The sequence below is a fragment of the Fundulus heteroclitus genome, chromosome 14 (assembly GCF_011125445.2).
Source record: "Fundulus heteroclitus isolate FHET01 chromosome 14, MU-UCD_Fhet_4.1, whole genome shotgun sequence".
Classification (NCBI taxonomy): domain Eukaryota; kingdom Metazoa; phylum Chordata; class Actinopteri; order Cyprinodontiformes; family Fundulidae; genus Fundulus; species Fundulus heteroclitus.
The window spans coordinates 11,964,622-11,986,760 of NC_046374.1; the positions used below are offsets into that span (position 1 = coordinate 11,964,622).

At 40.6% G+C, this 22,139-nt stretch overlaps 1 protein-coding gene across 2 annotated transcripts in view; it reads left to right on the forward strand.

The window, feature by feature from the left end:
• arhgap36 (Rho GTPase activating protein 36) overlaps positions 1-22,139 on the forward strand; it is an 85,419-nt gene that overhangs the window by 62,205 nt on the left and 1,075 nt on the right. For both annotated transcript variants that reach the window (XM_012874973.3, XM_012874974.3), the window contains exons 4-11: positions 5,814-6,127; positions 11,647-11,851; positions 11,946-12,001; positions 14,867-15,017; positions 15,730-15,878; positions 16,220-16,390; positions 16,552-16,640; positions 16,722-16,948. In XM_012874973.3, the coding sequence (XP_012730427.2) occupies positions 5,814-6,127; positions 11,647-11,851; positions 11,946-12,001; positions 14,867-15,017; positions 15,730-15,878; positions 16,220-16,390; positions 16,552-16,640; positions 16,722-16,948 (1,362 nt within the window). The remainder of the gene's footprint in view (positions 1-5,813; positions 6,128-11,646; positions 11,852-11,945; positions 12,002-14,866; positions 15,018-15,729; positions 15,879-16,219; positions 16,391-16,551; positions 16,641-16,721; positions 16,949-22,139) is intronic.

Sequence of the window (22,139 nt, forward strand, 5' to 3'; positions counted from 1 at the left end):
CTTTATCAGCTTTTTTTTTTTTTTTATCCTCCTGCAAAAGCCTTGTGAAATTATTATTAATTTTAAATGAATAAACACATTTTTATTATTTTTTTGCCAAATTTGTGGATCCATTTTATCCTGTCTTGTCGATGTTGTTGTCTGACTTTTCCATTTGCATTTGAATGTGTGGCCACAGGAACAGAAAGCTGCGCCCCGAGGCGAATCTAAAAGTAACCAATTAGAGAGCAGCGTGAAGTCACATGGAAGCCAAAAGTTTAACAAAACATACATTCCTCTTTCTGGCCCTCAGGTGTGAAACATTAAAGTTAGTGATGCATGCCTATAAATAGAATGAAAATGTTTAAAACGATTCTTACAAATAAAAATCTGAAAAGTGTGGCATGCATTGAGCCCCCTGACTCAGTACTGACTCAATGACCTAATCTGCTTTTGCTGCAGTCACAGCCACAATATTTTGGGGGTTATTTCAATTAAATTAGCTAAAGCTTAATGAGCTTAAATGGAGATCATATATATTTAACTCTTGCCAGATATTCTAAATTTGTTTTAGGTCTGGTCTTTGGGGGCAACATGTATGTTTAGGATCTTTGTCCTGATGGGAGATGGACTTCTGCACCAGTCTCAAGTCTTTTGACCCCTTTAACATGTTTTTTACCAGGATCTTTCTTTCTCTATCATAAAGTAGAGAAGGACTAACAACTTTGTGTCACTCAAAAGATTTGCGCACAGAAAACAAATAAGAGAGTCAACAGCTATGACCAATTTGGCATAATTGTTCTTTAAGCATACATTTTCATACCGCAAACCTACTATAAAGCTTGTATCAATACAGCCTGGAGCTACTTGGGTATCTAAACTAATCCACTAAATGTGTCTGCTGGCCTCTTTGTCGTACCAGTCGGTTGTTAAATGGTCTGCTTCCTCGACAAGCAAACAACGAACAACAGCTAAACACACCAAAGTGATTGTTTTACCAGTAATTATGGCTAAAAGCAGGGAGACGGCAGCACGGATGGGTCAGTCCACTGCTGAACATCAGGGCGGAAGATTAAGCGCAGGCTTACTGAAACAAACAGAAGAAACAGTCCATTACATCCGTTGCATAAAACCCATTAGGAGCTGACATCTCAACCTTACTCATGTTGGCAGGGATCCTCTCTTCCTCAGGACAGCTGTTGTTAGAGAGAACAAGAAACAATTATTTGTCTACTATTCATGCCGCCGTTTGGGGAAAGCAATTCTCTGTTCAGTGACAAGCTGAAAAATGACCGTTGCTAAATATGTGCTCAGACTCAGCCAATGATGCTGATAAGAAGAAGTAAACGGGGGCGTTTGGTGGGTGGGTTGGATTCAGAGTAAATTCCTAAAGTGTGAACGCAAATGTTTTACTTCTGAGCTGAAGGTAAAAAAAATAAAATAAAATCATTAGAGAGCATTTTTAGTCTATTACTATTTCAATGTGTACCATATTATTTGGAGCATCAACTGTGCTTGAAAAGCTTTTAACAAATTAAAGAACTGTCCATTGTTAAAACTAAACAGACTTAAGCGCAGAAACATTAATATTTCTGGTTATTAGAGCTCCTTAAACACCAAAAATGACTTTGAATTTGGAAGGGGAGGCACACATTGTCTGCATATGTCACACATTGATTAGATTAGATAGATAGATAGATAGATAGATAGATAGATAGATAGATAGATAGATAGATAGATAGATAGATAGATAGATAGATAGATAGATAGATAGATAGATAGATAGACTGACTGACTCATGGTCCAATAAATACATACATAAATAAAATAAAAATTAATGGATAAGAATAAAAACACAATACAAGTACCATTATCAATTAAATAGGCGCTTTAAGAAGACAGGATTACCAGTGTCTCCACAGCTTAGACTGGTATTGTATTGCACTATGTGAGGTGTCAGTAAGTGACAAGATAATATCATTGTCAGATGCATTTAACCTGCAGATAAACTTATACATTAACTTTCTTAAAACAGCTTGCTTGACTCTTGCTGTGACAAACATCTTATTGTTTACCAGACTATATAAAGTGTCAGTGGAGCATTTTTATTTGAATACTGTTAAATATTATGAAGGAGTTGACAATGATCTTATTAAGGGTATTGGTAGCAGGTGAAAAAAAAACTATCCCGTTTCCATTCCTTAGTAGAATTTATTTTTTTTAAAAACTGCAGCATCTGGAAGTTGTCAGCTGTCATCTAAGTCAATATGTGCCATTACCTTTTCCCTGTATCAGATATATTGGCATTGTATGCGAGGCACGAAGCGTACCTGCATCCTATGTTTATGTGCGCCGCAAAGGGAAATCCTACTAAACCCTTGAACTAGCCCACTGCTTTGGGATGCTTTGGAAGACAGATGTTAACGGATGTGGAAAGTTGTGTTTGCTGCGTAGCCGGTCCGCATAAGGCCAAGGTTTGACTTTATAAAACTGATGACATTGCCGGGCGATCCTCCTCAGGCAGTGAGAGACCCAGATCCCTTCTGTTGGATTCAGGATGCTTCACACAGAAACCCTCGGTGAGAGAGATGGAGGACGATTGGCCGGACCATCGCACTAAACCATACTGAAAATATCTACATCTGGAGCCAGCAACCAGGACCATGGCAGCTCCCAGACAGGAAAGGGGCTTGTGGCCAAACTGTCAGTGATCCCTCAGTGATTTCACCCACAGAAGCTTGTAATGACTTTCATTTCTTCTGGATTGACAAGTTTGGTCTTTTTGCCAGGGCTGTGCTGGGGCAAAGACTAACTATGGCTGTGGTGACCGCTGTCACTCCAAACTATCAGATAGGGAATAAAGTTGGCAACACAAAACAATTTCCATGCCCATCCAGACCTAGAGAATAAATTCAATAATTTATAGACAATTTAAGAACCTTGGTAAATAAAGAATAAATAATCCTTTATATTCATTGCATGGTACTGTGGGGACATTTCTTTTTAGACAGGCACTGGCTCAGGATGCCATACATATACCGGTAGACACAACAGACATGGACATGTTTTTATGGATAAAGTCGGTCAGTTGGCTGCACTTGCCAAACACACTTCCTGAGAAGCCCAAACGTGCAAAATAGTCTTTAGGGTGTGCTAAGAATCGTACCGAAAGTCAGTCCTTTTTAAATGATATGGTTTACTGTGTTGTTGCGTGAATTGATCACTCAACGCTTATTTGATGCTACATTCACGGCTGCAGTAAATTTGGTGCAATATTCTTTAACCTTCATACACAGAACTGTGCAATAAAACATTCCTGATGAGTTAAGACTGCGCAAATATGCGTTCACAGTAGTGTTACTGTGATGCTGTTTTGGAGTCTGTTAGTTTTGGATTTGGTGTTCCTGAAACGTTTGCCTGATGGACGAGGGGCAGACAGTGCATTTCCCGGGTGGGTGGGGTCATTGGCAATGTGTCTGGCCCTTCTCTGGACTCGTGCAGCATAAACTGAGTCCAGCTCTTGCAGACAGCATCCCTCAATTCTGTGCTGGACGCACACAGGTCTGTAAAAATGTTATTTCTCCCTTTACAGGCTTCATCTGTGTTTGCTTGTCTGTCCCAGTCGTCATCTAATGTTTTGGGTACACCCATTTTGTATCAGACAACAGCAGCCTGAGGAAATACAAAAGTAATCAAATCGTTTAAATAAAGGCAAATGAGTGTTTAAGATCGCTTTGGATGAAGTCTCACACACTGTTCTCTGCGGCATTATTTAGATTTAGGCACACTGAAGGGTTTGTGAGCATGAACGGCTTAACGTTTAATATACTGCTGCAGTTGCATGGCAAAGCCCATTTGTTTACTCATTCAGAAAGGGATTCCCTGGTGTCTTTTGGATAAATTTTCCAGCTGCATAACCCAAGGGTATTCAAGCTTAAATTCAGAAATTAAGCAGCTGACGTTTTCCTTTTGGATTTTAGGGTAGAGAGCAGAATCCAATATTCCAGCATCCTGAAGTTGCACAAAAGCAGCTTCAGCCCATCATACAACTAGGACCGTGTTTGGGGGTATTCTTTATTTAAAATTCTGGGTCATTTTCTTCCTCTTTGACCTCGTATATAAGTCACTAATGTGCTCTTGGAGTAATTTTGTTAACCGGCCAGTCCTGGGAACGTTCGCAACTAATGAAAATCTCTTTCACCGTCCCAAAGCAAACATTGTAAACCCCGTTCCACTCTGATAGATGTTGGCGACGTTCTTTCTCCTTTAGATGAGGTCAGGTCGAAACTTATCATTCCAGCATGTGGCTAGTGAAATTAAGCCAAGCTATGCAGATAATGTACTCCGCGTTGGTTTTAACTATTTCCCCCCTTATGAATGAAATGATGATTTGGTAGCTGCTTTTTGTATTTACAGGTTTTGTATTGAAAGTAAACACTGTTTTACTGCACTGTATGTGGCATCATGATGTGGGAATGAGTTAGCTACTCTAGCTGCAGTGACGTTAGCATGTTCTTGGGCAACTAGCCAGTTCCTGCAGAACAAGGTGCTTATCTCTGTCTGCGGCACCTGATCGGGGGGAACATGTGGAGGAGGGGCGGGTTCAGTTCGATCAGCCAGAACTTACACTGCATCAGAGGGGAAACGGGGCTTGGGCCGGACAGCTGAGTCACTGACAGTTAAAGCCCAAACTGAAAACTAGTTACAGACCAAGATGCCGCAACATTTGGAAAGATATAAGAGGGAAAAATGAAATGTAGTTTGAGTTTTACTTAAAGTTTTATTATGTTAAGACCTGACAAAACTGCAGACAAATAAAGAACAGTTGCAAATTATGAGGACATAATATGGCCTTTAGCATGCACAACTAAGAAAAAAACTCCAGATTACCCTTGAATCCCTGAATTTCACTATGCTTCATCTGCTGATGACCTTAGAGAGCAGAACTGAGAGCAGAAGTCACTGCAGTTATTTAAGGCTCAGTCAATCCCAGGTCTTTAAGGCTTTACGCGGCCTCCCTCTGGTCCATCTCTGCTGGCCGACCTGCTCGCCGGGTGTTGGTGCACGTGGGTGTAATGCGGTGGCCCATGTGTTTTCATTCAGGCTATCATGTGCTGCCTCACGGTTCTCCGAATGTGAGTGAGAATAGATGGAGCCTGACTAATCGCGCTCTTCCCTGCCTCATGCATTTTAATGGCACATGTGTAGCTATTTGTGTCCGTTTGAGTGCCGCGCTGCTTAACGAGGAAGACGTTTGAGAGCTCTAGCACCAAGAACTCACTAAATGCGCCTCAGAATCAGTTGTTGTCAGGAAGTCAGACGAAATCGGAAATCAAGAGATTATTATCAGGAGAAACGAATTAAAACAAGATTGTGTACTTTTTGAGAAGACTGTCATCAGCAAAGACACACATTTTCAGAATACCAATCATTTCTGTCTATTTATTAGCAGTCAACTTCCTCAAATATTTTTGTTTTTCGCTTGGGTTCTCTCCAGGTGCTTCAGCTTCCTCCCAAAGCCCAAAGACATGACTGCTAGTTTAACTGGTCTCTATAAATTGCCCTTGGTGTGAGTGTGTGTGCATGGCTGTTTGTCTTGTCAATCAATTAATCAATTTTATTGTCAACTACAATTTGCATTGCAATCGAAATTGTGTGTCTCTGTGCTGCCCTGTGCCAGATTGTTGACCTGTGCATGGTGAACCTCAGCCTCTCAGTGTTTTTATCATTAGGAAAGAGCTCATAAAAACACTTTTTTTATTTTAAACAAATTATAAATTGTCTTTTTTGTTGCTCTCTGTCTCGTGGAATAACTCCCCCGCTTTCCTCCTCAGAAAATGGCCCCAAGGCATTCGGCATCCCGCTCTCTCAGGCGATCGCCAACGACCAGGCGTACAAGCGGCGTCAGGACGCCCTGAAGGAGAGCAGGCGCGACTGTCTGGACCTGGAAGCCAGCATCTTGCGCTTCAGGGCTGAGAAGAAGCAGTTCTTCAATGGGAACAAACCTCTGGGGAGCTCCTCGTCTATTACGGGAGGAGGCCCTGCCTCACCGTCCGCCAACTCGGTGGCTCCGGCGCCGGCTTTTGATGGCCAGAGCAAACCCCTGTCACCCACGTTTCTGGATAACACCGGTAGAGGACAAAGAAGGGTGAGATGGGTTTCTTATTAATCTTGAAAATAGCACCTTAAATTACCTCCTCTATATTGGTATGTGTGTTGCGTAACTTCTCTGATTTAAGTTAAAAAATCTGGGAAAACTCAATGGATTATCTAACATACTAAAATGGTTAAGCCTATATATCTTTTTTTAAGTAAAAGGAAAAAAACATGTCTATTTTACATGTTTTGACTGATACTTACAGACTGGATAGACCTTTTTGTATTAATTTTTCTGTTTTCTCCACAAAAACAACAACTCTATAAAACAATTATTTAAATGGAAAATTACTGTTCTTAGGTCTTAAACTGTGGTTTTATTTCTGTAAAATGCTTGCAGTCAGGATCTCTGCATGAGGTTTACCTCTCTGATGGGCTTATAAAAGCTTCACTTGATTGCTGGTTCATGCTTAATTACTGTCCTCTGTGGCGTCATTGGTGCTTATTACAAGCTTAACAAAACAACTGGTTTCAGATCAGCATAGAGACAAATAAAGGGTCAACCCTTATCATGGAGGGTTCACATACACAGACAAAGGACAACAGACAGAAGTTGACCAAAAACACAGTGGTGTACAATACACACACACTTACTGAGGACCAAGCCTTGACTTCCATTCATTTTCAACTATTTCTATGGCCCTAAGCCTAAACCTAATCGACATCTTAGTCCTAAACCTATCCCATAGTCCAGAAGGAAGTGGGGACTAGAAAAGGGTCCCCACTTTACATCAAAGTCCTCAATTTACTAGTAAAATGAGCACACAAGGTTCTCACTCTGCTACAAATATGAGTACACACACACACACACACACACACACACACATTTTGTAAAGTCCTCAGCAGTTATAATTGTATGTCTGATATGCAGTCATAGGAAGAAAAAAAAAAAACTAAGCACCACCTTGTTATTTGTGGGATTTGAAGATAGTAAAATAGTCAGGTGCTGCTGATCAGATTCACTCGATGAGATCATATGCAAGAGTGACAATCTGTTTAAATGCGGGAGTTTTGGCCATTGGTTTGTCTGAAGCATGAAGGTTGGATGACCCTAGAGAAGCAATGTTAGCTGTGCATTAATCTATAAAGGCTTTAAACGGGGAGCTCATTGCATGTGACCAGCAGCAGAATTTTTATCATTATGTCTCTTCCCAACCGTGTCTTCCAATGATCAGTCATACCGCACGACTTACTGAAGAACTGAACTTTTTATCACTGGGCCAATTAATCTGTGATGTTAAAGCAATTTTATTTTAGCAACATTAGGACAGCGAACCCCTGAACAAAATCACAACAATATTTGTCTTTCTAAATGATTAATTAAAACCAATAAAATATCTGAACAACGCAACAACCTTCATAGTAAAGCTAATGGCAGTTCTTAGTGCATACTCTTCTAACTTCCTGCGGAACTTAGCTGCGCTGCTTTGCTAACATGGGTTTGTATGCAAACACAAACAACAACTGGAGATTCGGTTTCAGTTTTCATTTGTTATTAATTTGTTTATTTAATTTGTTTGCGTTTATTAATAACAGTGCTGCAGTGAAGCTGTTTCTTAGCGTATTTGCCAATTTAAAAGGTTAACAGTTTTATTGCCGCTGTGTTTCTATGTCCTCGAACCACTACAAGGTGTTATTCTCAGGTTGCCATTTCCTGTTATAATGTATACATTATGAGGCAAAACCTTTTAGAACTTTTGAGATAATCTGACTGATGGAGGAATACAACCTTTATGATCCAATTGTAGTTGATTTCAAATTACTTTTTGTTCAAAAGCCAAAACTTTTTCCCCTGTCACGTTTAAGTAAACATTCTACAGATTCAGGTACTTCGACATTTAAAAGTTTTTATTTTCCATACGTATTTTACCTTTACCACTAGAGATGAAATGACAAATAGCACTGTTTGGATAGTTGTTTTGCATTTGCTTTGTATGAAGACATTTCAAGTAGGTAATGACAGAAAAAAAAAACAGAAGAGCTCAAACTGTAAAACGTGATGACTAAGTTAAAAAAATTATTCTGAACAAATTCAGAAAAAACGCTTTGGAAGTGAAGCGGTATCTGGTTCACTCGGTATGCAGATGTTCATGTGGTTTTGGTGTCATAGAAGCTAATTTGCAATAATCAGGATCTTTATTCGACACATACCATGTGCACTTCTAGTTATAATCTAACGGTTGCTCATCTAAAGTAGTCAAACATGTTTTTCATCATCCACAAATGTTTTAAACATGTGCGTTTAACACTTTTCAGATGGAGCAAATATCCACTGTTTTCTGAGCCGTGGTATTTTGCTTATCGTTGCAACTGTTTCCCTCAGAGGAAATACCTTTGACTCTTGATGTCCTTCCAGAAGAGTTAAGGCCATCGTGGAAAAATTATTTAAGCTCCTTAAATTTGGAAACAAGATGACTGGTCCTAAAAAGTTCCTTTTTCTTCTCTCTTCCAATCTTACTTTTTCTTTTTTTCCCCTCTGTCTTCTTTTCACAATATCAACATGTTTTTTGTTGAACCAAATTTTGTTGTTTAGGTTTTTTTCCCCCTCAAACTATATAATTATCTTAGTTCCTTACATTAAAAATGTATACCAATGTGACCAACCATAAATAATAGATCTATACTTGCAATATGATGCAATGTGATGCAGTGTGTTGGGATATGAGATGCACTACTGTGCGACGGACTGTGATAGTGTGACGGGATGTGACACAAAGAAAGTGATAGGAACATGGACCTCAGAAAACAAGGAGGGACTGATAAGTTGCCTTTATCTAACTGAGTGGAGTACATTTTAAAAAGGCTCATCGGATAAGGCTAGGGCTGCCATAAATGATTGCATTACCTTTGGTGTGTAACTTACTATACCTTCAAAATCAATAAAGATCCATCTGCAAGTCATTTGTTTTTTTTCTAAGACATGAAAACAGGTGAAACAAAGAAGGAAAGTCAGAAAGACCAGAACAATATTAGCAAATTTAAGGATTTCTGTCCTGTAGCCCTGACCTCTGTGTTACAGAAGCTTTTACTTCATCATCAGGACAAACGAAACCCAATCCTTATCAAGCTGCATTCAAAAAGGGACAAAGGTATTTCCTCAGAGATAGCAATCAGGCTGTTACCACCCTGATTACTATCATTAGCAAACACTTAAATATCATACATTTTCATCTGCATTTAGCTCAATACGAGTAGACATCTAAGCAACCAGAAGGATCCAAAAGCGCCTAAATAAAGTCGCTAAATGAATACATATAAAAATACTCTGATGATTACCTGACTCCTCAGACAACCCGGGGGTGCACCAACATGGTGTTAACAAAGTTCCTCAGTGCACTGATGAAAATGCTCTAAAAATAACTACAAGAAAAAACAAAAAATAGTGTTTGGATCGCAATCTGAGTTCTCCTTACTGTCCTTTGAAAATAAATCAGTCAGGGGGAGTGGTCTGTAAAAAGACAAAACAAAGGATATGTTTCCTTCTATGCCTTGGTTCTTTTGAAGCAAATAAAAAAAGTTTGTTTTGTACATCAGTGATAAGGAGTATTTTGCAGTACTGTAATACCACGTTGTTTGTAAAAGTCTGTCCATTGCTGAAATATCTAAACTGCTTCATCAAATGAAAATTTCCTCTAAGAATGTAGACCACTGCAGTGGGAAACCTTTTCTGAATCATCCTATTACTCTGCCTGGCCAAAAGAAAAAAGTCGCCACCTGGATTTAACTAAGCAAATAAGTACGAGCTTTCCATAGGATGATTACTGCATGGGTAATTATGTTTCAGCTGGCAACAAGTTATTTAACCCCAACGGGTGCAATGAGCTGCTTCTCATTTCTTAAACAACCAATGTGGAACGACACGTCCCGTAGTCGTGGAAAAGATGTCAGTCTTTTTCAGAATGGTCACATCATTGGTATGTATCAAGCAGAGAAAACATCTAAGAAGAGAGGCAGGTGAAGTGATGCAGCCATCATGCCTAGTGCCTCCTGTACCAGCCTGTGGGGGCAGTGCTGTGATCTGTTGGTCAGGTCTGGGTTCAGTAACATCATGAGCTCAAAGGATGAGGTCAGCTGACCACCTGAATATACTGAATCACCAGCTTATGCCATCAATGGATTTGTTTCTTCCCTGCTGGCACGGGCATATTCCGAGATGACAACACCAGGATTCATCGGGTTAGAATTGGGAAAGAGTGGTTCAGGGAGCATGAGACATCATTTTCACACACGGATTGGCCCCCACAGAGTCCAGACCTTAACCCCATTGAGAATATTTGGGATGTGCAGGAAAAGGCTTTGTGCAGCGGGCAGACTCTACCATCATCGATGCGAGATCTTGGTGAAACATTAACGCAACACTGGCTGGAACTAAATCTTGTGACGTTGCAGAGGCTTATTGAAACAATGCCACAGCAAACGCATGCCGTAATCAAAGCTAAGGCGGTCCAACAAAATATTAGAATGTATGACCTTTCTTTTGGTGGTGACTTTTTTTTACCAGGCAGTGTGTAATGATATGGTGACATTAGCTGCTAGCATCTCCTCTAACCCTGACCCTGCTCTGAATCATGACTACAGACTGCTACCATCAGCTCAGATACAGGGTCCACAGTTTGATGAGGTTAAACTGAGAAAAGCTTTGGTTCATCAGTCAGTCCTGAAACTAAACATGGAACATTAACCAGCGTGGATCACCATCATCTGCTCATCTTACAATGGTTACTTTTCAATTCTGTATGTGTCTCTGAATATATGTCTGTACACAATGGTGCTTTGACGGAAGACACGTTTCACACTCTTTCAGACAGTAAAGGAATACGTTGTTGTATTTCCCAAATATTGTACTGCATCACCTTTAGACACTACGGTGCAGTGTGATGTAATCTAATACGATGCAGTAAGCTGCTCTGTGTTAAGCTGCAACAGCATACGATGTGATACAAAACAAAGCAACGTGATTCACTGATGTAATATGATATGTTAGGGACTGTAATCCAATACAACTGGGAAATGATCCAGTACAATACCACACAATATGACATGATACAACACAGTGTTGTGCAATGTTATATGAAGCGATATATTGGGATTTGAAATTACGCTGTACAATATAGTACAGTTTTGTACTGCGTGATATAAAGTGGTACAATGTGATACAATACGTTGATTTAGTGCAAAACAATATAGTATCGTTTTGCACTCGGTGCTGTTCCAACAGCTGCCTTATTCTTTTCCTAAATCAAATCAGTAAATAAACAATTAAAGCAAACTCCCTCCACGTAACTACACCAGTATACAACGCTGGATAACTACTTTCTCCAGACCAATGTATACATTTCACAACCAATATGTTGAGATTTATTTAAAATCTACAGCTAAAAAGGGTTTATAGACTTAATAGTTGCTGTTTCGTGTGAACGCTGTCTTAATGTAACTGCAGCCGCCTAAGAAACAGAAAAGTGTTTCATATTGTAGGTCTGATTTCCTCCACGCTGTCCATGTGCCCTACAGGGTGGCCTGTCGGTAGACTGCCTCTCTGACCTCGTAGAGAGTCAGTCACGCCTGTTGGAGGCGCTGCAGCTGTCCCACCCAGCCGAGCTGGAGTTAAAGAAATCGCCGTCCGAAGGGAGAACCCAGACCAAGCTGAGCCTCAACCCCATCTACAGACAGGTGCCTCGAGTGGTGGAGAGGTGCTGCAGCCACATCGAGACCTACGGTGAGACGAGACGTTCTCTCTGCGTATCTGCCGGTCCACTTCATTCCCCACCCACGGAAAAAAGGCGTGAATATTCACAAATCCTATCCCCCAGGTCTCCAGACTGTTGGCATCTTCCGGGTTGGGAGCTCTAAGAAGAGAGTCAGACAGGTGAGCACAAAATATTAATAATAATAGTTTGAAGGAATAATAACTATTCCATATTATGCCAGCAGCTCCTTTTTAGTACAGATTTAAACATAAAACAAAAAACTCTGATGTGGTGGTTCCCAAAGTGGGGGTCGGGACTTCCTGGAGGGTCGAGAGACCTCAGATATGTACAACTACTCAACGTCAGAAAAATTCCAAGTTATTTCTCGCAATTAGGGGAAATTAACTTCAATTTTTTGTCAGAATATACTCCTCTGTGGCCACTAAATTATTTTCTTTAACAATAACCGTCATACGATTTTTTATTTTTTTTTTTTGTTTTTGGGTGGTGGTGCTGGTGGTGGTGGGGGGGGGGGGTTACTAGAATAAAGTCATAATATTAGGCATACAAGTACAAAGAAAATTGTGAGCATAAACACATTGGAAGACTGTGCTTTTTTGTAGGAGGTCTCATACAATTACTACTATATTCTCACAATTTTTATGACTTTATTCCCATATTTTCCAACAAGAAAAAGAAAAACCCACCCCCTCCTTTTGGAAAGGCGTGGTCAGTCTGTGGCGCTGTTATTTCGGGTCTTGCAGGATAAAAAGTTTGGGATACATTACACTTTCTAAGTGGTAATGTATGCTTACAAATATTAACAAATAAATACTTATTAATCCCAAAAGCTGGCTCATAAATGTTCCTAAAAGTTGGTCCATTTCCTTAAAAGCAAGGTGATACTCATAGAAGAACACAACTGACAGTATAAATAAATAAATAATATATATATATATATATATATATATATATATATATATATATATATATATATATATATATATATATATATATATATATATATATTCCATTTCCTTATACATTCAGTTTTAATTATGTCAGTTTTGGTCTTCCATAAATATTTTCTTTCATCAACTTATTCTAAATGTGCTGCAAGTGCTTTTTATTATTTTTGACTTTGAAATTATATCTGACAAGATTTATAAACAATGTGCACAATTTTGTTTAAAAAAAATGCCACTTGGGGATGGAGAAAAAAATGTGAGCAGTAGTTTTCAAGCTTCAAGACTGGAATGGGGTTATTCTGAAACGTTCTTATATATCAAATACTTGTGGCATTGCAACATCACATTCCTGTTTGTCATGTTTTTACTGACTGGGATTTATTAGCAGTGGTGACAGCAGTTGAGTTTGAAACGCCTGGTTTCATTCAATGGCGACCAATGAGGTTGCTTCCTTTTGATCATCAATCAGTGATACCGTTCGCTTTTTCAAAAGCCAAAGAATTGACTCGCATATCAAGTGGGAAGGAAAAAAGATACTCGGCACAGGGTAAATTATATGAAGCCACTTCAATGCAGACAGCTGGGACCACTTCAGACCTTTGTCGTCCCCTAAAAAGGAAACCATAACTAAAAGGGAAAGTCAAGCTAACCTAACCAGATCCAAACCCAGCATAAATTATGCAGGAGCTTAACATTGTCCATTTTAATTGTTATAACAAGCTAAACTTATTCACACCACAAACAGGTTTCCAATGTTGGCCTTCTTAAGATCTTATAAATTAATCTGTCTTCATTCCCTTAAAGCAGTCATGTCCACAGTGCAGCCCGGGGGCCATTTGTGACTCCTGGACTGATTTTGTGCAGCCCTCATCTGCAAGTCAAGAATGATTTGGGCTTACCGGCACAGGTGGCTGATGCAGACAGAAACCTTTTTTTTATTAGTACAAAATCTGTACAAACAAGCTTGAATCTTCAACAATTAAAAATGTTGGTTACAACACAAAGCATTCGCCTTTTAAGAACCACACTTTTTACATTTATCTTAATTTAATTGTAAATAGAACCACATCTATCCAATGACTTTAACTCTAATGCAGACTTTGGGGCACCAAAACCTGCTTGTAATTCATTAAATAACTTGGCTGAATACAGCGAGCGTTTTCAATAAAGACTGACCAAAATCCTGTTCTTATTGCTGAGAGCAAATAAACAATTGTGATTTTTTTTTTTTTACTAAACCCAAAATAATTTGCAAACTAAATGACCTTCTTTTCATAAAGCAAACGTCCAAAACCATTTTTGCTGCAGAAAATCTGACCAATTTGTTTAATTAAAATTGCATGCTCATATTTTGTATATTAGGTAAAAAATTTAAAAAAATAAGTAACATTTTTTTGAATAATTTTAGTTTAGTTCCCTTTTTATTTTATTTATTTTTTGGCCCTCAAGTACTTTTGACTTGTCAGTGTTGGCCCACATGACAAAAAGCTCAGACACCCCTGAAAGTCTTGCTTTTGTTTTCTTCGGTGACGGTGGTCTGGATGGATGGAGGAAACTAGATGCTGACAAACCTCATATTTTATCAGGCACTTTACACCAAACATCAGGTCTTTTAAGATAAGAATAAGAATGTATCTGATTTCTAGAATATTTGTAGATCTTATCTTCAAAGCAGCACCTTGCAGGCGGTTTTGTGTTGTATTACCGCAGATTGTGTTATCTGCAGGGGCCAGAAATCTAATTATATTTTAAGAAATTTGACCCAGTGCGGCTGGGATTCTCTCAGTGTCTTGACCAGAAAACACCGGAGCGCTGCTCCCTGCAGCAACAGCCGTCCCCTGCTTCACTCCGCGCCGCTTCCTGCCGCTCTCCAATGGACGCTGCAAAAATAAAACTAATCCTCAAACTGATGACGCGAGATATCCTGTTATTTAGAAATCCTGGCCATGAATGGAAAGTGGCCCCTACACAACCCCGGCCGAAGCGTGGCCTTTCATTTCTATCAGTGAGCGCCGGCTCCTTTGCGATTGTATTTGTTGATAATAGTTGTAATCTGTTATGCGTTTGCTCCCATAGCTGCGAGAAGACTTCGACGTGGGCGTGGACGTCCAGCTGGACGAGGAGCACAGCGTGCACGACGTGGCAGCGCTGCTCAAAGAGTTCCTGAGGGACATGCCGGACCCCCTGCTGCCCCGCGAGCTCTACCCCGCCTTTCTGCACGCCAACTGTATGTGAACACAGACACCTGCTTTCATTCTGAGCAAGTGCTTTGGCTTACAGGCGCTCGCAATAATGTGTCGCCTATATTACCTTTCACCTTTTTTTTTGTAAAAAAACAAAAAAACAAAACATGCATCTTATAATTTACAATCAGAACCTACTTTGTATTAGTCTATCACAGGGGTCGCCAACCTCTTTAAAACTGAGAGCTACTTAATTGGTGTTGTGTCATACGAAAGGCTACCAGTACTGACATTTAAACAAGAAGAGTCAGAGTTCCCCTTAAATTTATGTAAAATAAACATTTTTCATGATTTGTTGTAGATATTGTCATCTTCAAATCTAAATGAATGCAAGTGTGAATAAACAGGAAGAGGAACGGAATAAAATATAGTTTTAGATGCAGCTCACTGGTGGATTGGGCTGTTTTTTAGAACAGGCTTGTTGGCATCACATGTGGTCCTCGGGGGCTACTTGGTGCCCGCAGGGGACCATGTTGGTGACCCCTGGTCAATCATATAAAATCCCAATAAAATAATAAATAATAGACAGGAGCTTGTAATATCACAAAGCTGGGAAAAAAAAAGTTTATGGGGTATAATTCGATCTACAAGTTACCGTCCTGAGTTGACCCAGTTGTAATGAAAAAGTTTGCAGCAACTTCGTGCGGTGACACTGGACCCGACTCTCAAAGCTGTTTGTCTCTGCGCTTCATGCAGTGCTGAGAGGGGCAGACCAGCTTCAGTACCTCCAGCGCCTCCTTTACCTGCTCCCTCCCTGCAACTGCGACACGCTGCTGCGCCTCCTCTCCATGTTGCAGACCGTGCAGAGCTACGCCCAGGACACCGTAGGAACCAACGACGAGGAGGTAGGTTTCCAAATTAAAATTCAGACTGACTCAAGATTACGTTGCAAATGTTTGAGCTATAATCAGTGACCAGCTAGTAAATGGAGGGATTGGCCTTTGAAGTGCGCCATCAGCGTGTTGGCATGCATGATGTTTTCAGAACTGCTTACCAATTCAAAAAAATATTCTTCGTTTGGCAATTCAAAAGAAAGCTGAGAAACATATCTAGCATATTTCCTTGTCTTTCTTCTGTTACCCTACGAAGCTCTAGTCTGTTCAGGAAAAAAAAATGGAAACAGAAATCTGTGCCGCCTCCTTTCCTTCCCCATTTTTACCTCCGTTGCTTCGTCCCGATCCTGTAGATACCCGGTAACAAGATGACGGCCGCTAACCTGGCTGTGATCTTCGGGCCAAACCTGCTCCAGAGGGAGACGGGAGGCGACGTGAGTCCTCATGCGATGGGCATCGAGGACAGCACGGCGATCATCAGCATCACTCTGGTCCTCATACAGAACTACAGGAGGCTCTTCACGGTACACGACGAAGCACACCTATAATCGGACTTCACTGGCGTCCTAGTTGGCCATTATTTAAAGAAACGGTGCAAAGAGAGCCTGCACCCAGATGGGTTCGTTTGACTCTTCTCTCGTACTGTTGGAGCCTAAAAGCAGGCTGGATGTTCTCGTTCACGCAGGTGTCTGCTGAGCTCCAGCAGGAGGTCCTGATGAGTCTGATCCAGACCGACCCAGACGTCATTGACTATCTCCTACGCAGGAAACTCAGGTAAGGCTCTACAGACCAACCGTCAGGTTAAACACAAACATTTTCTGCCTTTCTCGTGCCAATGTTTCTTCTCCTTCGCAGTGGAAGCCACCTGACAGTAGAGGGCAGCGGCGAGTCAGGGGGTCGTCGGGACACGGGGGCCTCTCTGGACTCCGTGGGGGCTTCGAGCGGCAGTTTGTCTCCTCTGGAGCCCCCGTCGCCGCTTTTCCCTCCAGACGGGAGCGGGGGCGACGGCAGCCTAACCAGCGAGGTGTTCCTTAACGTCCTCAAACTAAACCAGAACCGAAGCCGGCCGGACGGGAGATACGGTACTGGTTCTGTTTATGATAGAAATATTCTAAAAGAAGGTTTACCATGTTGTCCATTTGTGTACAACCTCTGGGGGCATGATTCGCGCTTTGACTGCGAAGAACCCGAGTCCGGATTGTTGACGAGCCTCCAAAGATTTTACAATTCAGAAATTACTCAAACGACAAATGTGAAAATGATAAAAGTGGCTACAGCAGAACATATGTTTTTTTTTTAACATATAATACGACAAAAAACATCCATGTCCATCAATCCAAAATTAAACGCAGAAATCAGACCAAAAGCAGGACTACAGGTAACAGGAAGCAGCAAGGTGTGTCATATATTGGTGGCTCTCATGGAGGGAAGGAAGGGCTTATGATGCCTATTTCTAGTCTTATATTGCCTGGTCAGTCAGCAGACTTTAACCCCTTAATGCATCAATTCATTTAGAACTTAATCAAAAAAAATGTATGCCCTCAAACAGAAATAAACTTTGCGATTCCTAATTTTCCCATGCAAATTAACAAAATGATGCATAACTGGGCATAACTCTTACCACCAGAGGGCAGCAAAGTGCTCACAATAGGATCCTCAGCATGTGTGGAATCTGCATCAACAGACATTAGTGGTAAAAGTGATAACACCTGGGGATGAACAGTTCTCAGGCAGTGATATGGAAAATGTTGGTTACATAATTATGTTTAAAATAATGAAACCAAAGTGAAATCGAAGCTGTTTCTAAATTTATATCGCAGATTTTTTTTCTGACTTTTCCCAAACTTCGGGGGAAAATCTGATCCAATACGTTTTAATGCTGAGGCAGAAAAGTCTTTTAAAAGACTAACACAACCTCAGTTTGGTCGATGTAAACGTGCAGCTATGACACAAGGAGCAGTGATATAACCTGAGCCTTGGTACTGGATAATTAGTGGGTCTATGTGACCTGACACAGCACATCCAGCCACGGCGCAGGACAAACCCACAAAACATCATGTCAGCGGTGGATGATTCCTCAAATCTGGTCCGCAATCTTCTGAGACAGCTGGCTTATCGATGTCCTCCTATTTTGTTCCATTATTTTGGGTCAAGGTGACTCTGCTGATAACTGCAAAAACAGGGTTTCATGTATCTGAGCTCCTGTGGTGTTTCACAAAATCATATCAGAGGAATTACATGTGGTTCAAAAAGTGTCCTGCAGGTTTCCTCAATGAAGGATCGTAGTTTTGAATCCAGCAGAAAATGAAGTCATTTCAAGATCATCTCTATTATGCCTCCAAACATATGTTCAGAATATTTAGGTGATTTCTACTCAGGGTCAGAATGTATCATAAAACGTAGTATTTATTCATGTATTTTTAATCCTTATTAAATAATCCTTATTTATTTAAATGTTTATTTATAGGCCTGCACATTTCTTTGTTTATCGTAGGATGTTTTTTTTGTTGTTGTTTTTTTGGGCGATGGTGGTCTTACCACATTCCACAGGAGATTTCCTGGAACGAACGACACGACCTTATGCTGACTATTGACAAATCCGTCAGCTTACATTTGAAGTGTTTTTAATGTCACACCTTATTGGATATTTTTGCTTTGGGTCTGAATAAGCAAACCCATAAAGTTTCTCTAAACTCTTGGGTGATTTCAGAAATAAAAAAAAAATGCTGTTGTCATCCTGCATCCAATCAAACTTTCTCTGTGTCACAACACAACGCATGTTGAGAGAAATGAGGCAACAGCACCATCTGGCTTTATTAGTCGACAAGTCACGAAGGTGGTCAGAGCAGCAGGCGTTCAGCCACTTTTTCTATGTACAGTACCTAGCATAAGCTTTCCTGTTGTGCCACTGCAGCCGCAAACTTCAGTGTGTTTTATTGGGATTTTAAGTGAAGGAACAGCTCAAATGGTACCTATCTGCAAAGTAGAGTGAAAACTACATGTTTTTTAAACTTTTGTTATACACGTAAAAAATCTGAAATGTGCTCTGTTGGAGTCAAACCACTCTAATCTGCATGGAGACCCTTAACGGGAGAAGAGACTAAAAGGTGGAGGAGCTGTAGAGATTACCATCTAGAATGGGAGAACATATCTACAGCTTAACCCTCCTATCGTCCTCAAATATAGTAACAAATTTGGTCCTTGGGGTCAATTTGACCCCAGGGATATTTACCTCCAGAAAATGATTTACAGAATATTGTTGACCAAGTTTTTGTGACAGGCACTTTGTTTATTTGTTGAATACATAAATAACCCCTTCAAAATCAGTGAGTTGACCTTACCTCTAGCGCCACCATCAGGCCAAACCTTTAAATGAAAATGAGTTTATTTTGATTTTTTTATACAAATCTTCTCAAATTTACAGGTTTTGAGCACATTCATGACTCTCACCAAATTAACCATATTGATTAATGTTGGTGACTCCCCCTTTCCTCTCATAAACATATTTATTCACTTATTTTTATCTATTTTGTTGTAATATATTTGTTGCTAGTTACTGTAGGATCTTACTCACCTCTCCTCTTTTGTTATCCGGGCTTGGGACCGGCAGTGGCAGAGTTATAGAGGTTTTTTTTGTTTGTTTTTGTTTTTTTTATGATTTTTTGGGTTGTTTTTTCTGGGGGGTTTTTTGTTTTTTTTTTGTTTTTTTTTAATTTGTGTGACAGAAAATGGATAATGAGAACATGTCATGTAGTAGTTAGAACATGGAACAGTTTTTAGAGAGAAACAATTTGAAAATCCACCCATTTTGAACAGTGTGATAATGTCAGTAGCTAAAACGTGGAACAGTTCATGCCACAGTAGCCAAGCTTTTAGTCTGCACTACTGTACACAGGATGTGCAGAGTGTGTGTGCATGCTCCTTGCAGACATACTTTTCGCATTTTGAACAGGTCATGCTGGTCTTGCAGTCGTTTCGGGTGGGACTTGTTCTTTCTCACCGTTCCCAACATCGTAACCTGCCTTTTGAGCAGTTCCTCACCCAGGGCGTAAGACGTGAAAAAATTATCACTTGTAATATTATGCCCATGCAGTCCTTCAGCCATATCAAGCACAACCCTTGTGCCCTGATTTTTTTCGGGTGCTTCGCCAGGAGATTTGCCCATGTACACCTGCATGTTCCAGGCAAAGCTGGACTGTGCATCACATGCTGCCCATATTTTGATGCCATATTTAGCAGGTTTGCTAGGCATATACTGTCTGAATGGGCAGCGCCCACGAAACGCAACCAGGCACTCATCGACAGTCACGTGAGCGCCTGGATTATAAAGCAGGGGTAAACGCTGCACCCACTTGTCCCACACATCCCTTACCGCAGCAAGTTTGTCACGTTCTCGACGGCCCTGCCTTGTTTGTTTGTCATCAAAGCGTATGACACGAGACAAAATGTGGAATGCCTTCAGAGACATGGTGGCTGGAAATATTGCCCTTCCAGTCTCAGCATTCCAAAGACTTGCTGTTGCTTCACCTTTTGACTTATAAACTCCTGCCAAAATTAGCAAGCCAATGTAGGCTTCCAAGTCAACTATATCCAAGTCTTTCCAACTGTCCCCATAAACACGCTTTCCCTCTAAATTTGTCATCCCAAGCACAATATTTTTGATTGATGGCGTTATGAAGAGCTCGAATGATGACTTGATGTCATCAACATGGCTGACTGCATATCTGGTGGATCCTGGAACCATTTTGATTATATTACTTGCGCTATGTCTACCCTGCTGTTTCAGTGGGGAAAGGGACCAAATTATTTTTCCATTTTTGGAAGAAATTGTGTCTGCTGGTGGTTGAGGGACAACAGGAGGGTCAACACTCTCATTCTCATCAGATGAGAATTCCTCAAAATCAGGGTCCTCCTCAACACAATCCTCAGTCTCAGAGACAGTCTCCTCTAAGTCACTTTCACTGTCAAAGAGCAGCTCCAAAACCTCTTTGACAGTAAGCCTTTTTCCAGAAGACATTTTCAAAGAGAGAGTGTGCAGATTGCAGTATACTCAGAGCACAGTGAGGAATGATTTGGATAGAGGACTGTAGTGCAAGCTTATGTTTGCTCCTCCCTGATTTGGCATGAACTACCAATGGCGTTGTAGGAATAACCCGCCCTTCACAAGGCGGGAAAAATCAGTTCTACTTTGGCAGGTGTGAGTTCAGAAGGTCACACAGATCCCCAGATGTCTCAGTTCAAATGTATCAACTAAAATGTATCAACTCTGTGCCTGCAGGTGTGGTCATGTTAGGTCACTGACAAGTTTTAGCAGCTAAAACAGCTTGGGGTCAAATTGACCCCAGAGGACAACCAATGCGTGTAATATGTGTTCAGCACATTCAAAAAATAACATCACAAAAGTTTTATGCTTTACCAGTTGTCCCCATCAAATTAGGAAAAGTCATGAAATATGAAGCAAAAAAAAAAAAGTTAACTACTATTTTTTGAATGATAAACATTGAATGGGGTCAAATTGACCCCAAGGACGATAGGAGGGTTGTTATTAGTTGTGCGTTCCACAAAGCTGGCCTTTATGGAAAAAATGGCTAGATTAAAGGCTTTTTTTTTTTCAAAGAAAACGAGCAGAAATCTAATTGCACTTTGTCACAAGTGCAATTAGATTGTCACTCTGCAAACCTGTGGAAGAAAGGGCAGATAGTCTGATGATCACGATTCACTTCTCTGTCCTGAACCCTTTATGTGCTGAGAAAACAAACGCAGCAAACATCCTCCTCACCAAGGAACATGGTAGCAGCATCACGATGTGATGGTTTAAAACGTACATTATAAACCAGCAAAGCCTGCGGGAGGCTGCAAATAACCTGAGTCTGGGGTGAAGGGTCATTTTCTAGCAGGATGCTAAACATTCACCCAGAGGTACAAAGGACTGATTGGCCCAGTCCAAGGCCAGAGCCGTTTCATTATTTAAATAATTTAACTCAGCATCAAGTCTGGTCACCCTTGTCCAATCGAGAGTCGGTGACAGGCATAGAAAACTGACACTCGGCTATTTTTGCAAACTATCTGTGCTGGTAGCTGTGTCCCCCAACAGACTTGCAGCGGGAACTGCAGTGAAAAGTGGTTTCTTCAAAGTATCAATGGACACGAACGCATGCCGTATTTTTCAGGTTACTAATGAGAACATTTGGAAAACCGTGCATCCCTTTCCTCCCGCTTCACGGTTCCCATTAAAACACGCCCGTCTGTTTCTGTAACGTGACCACATGTGAA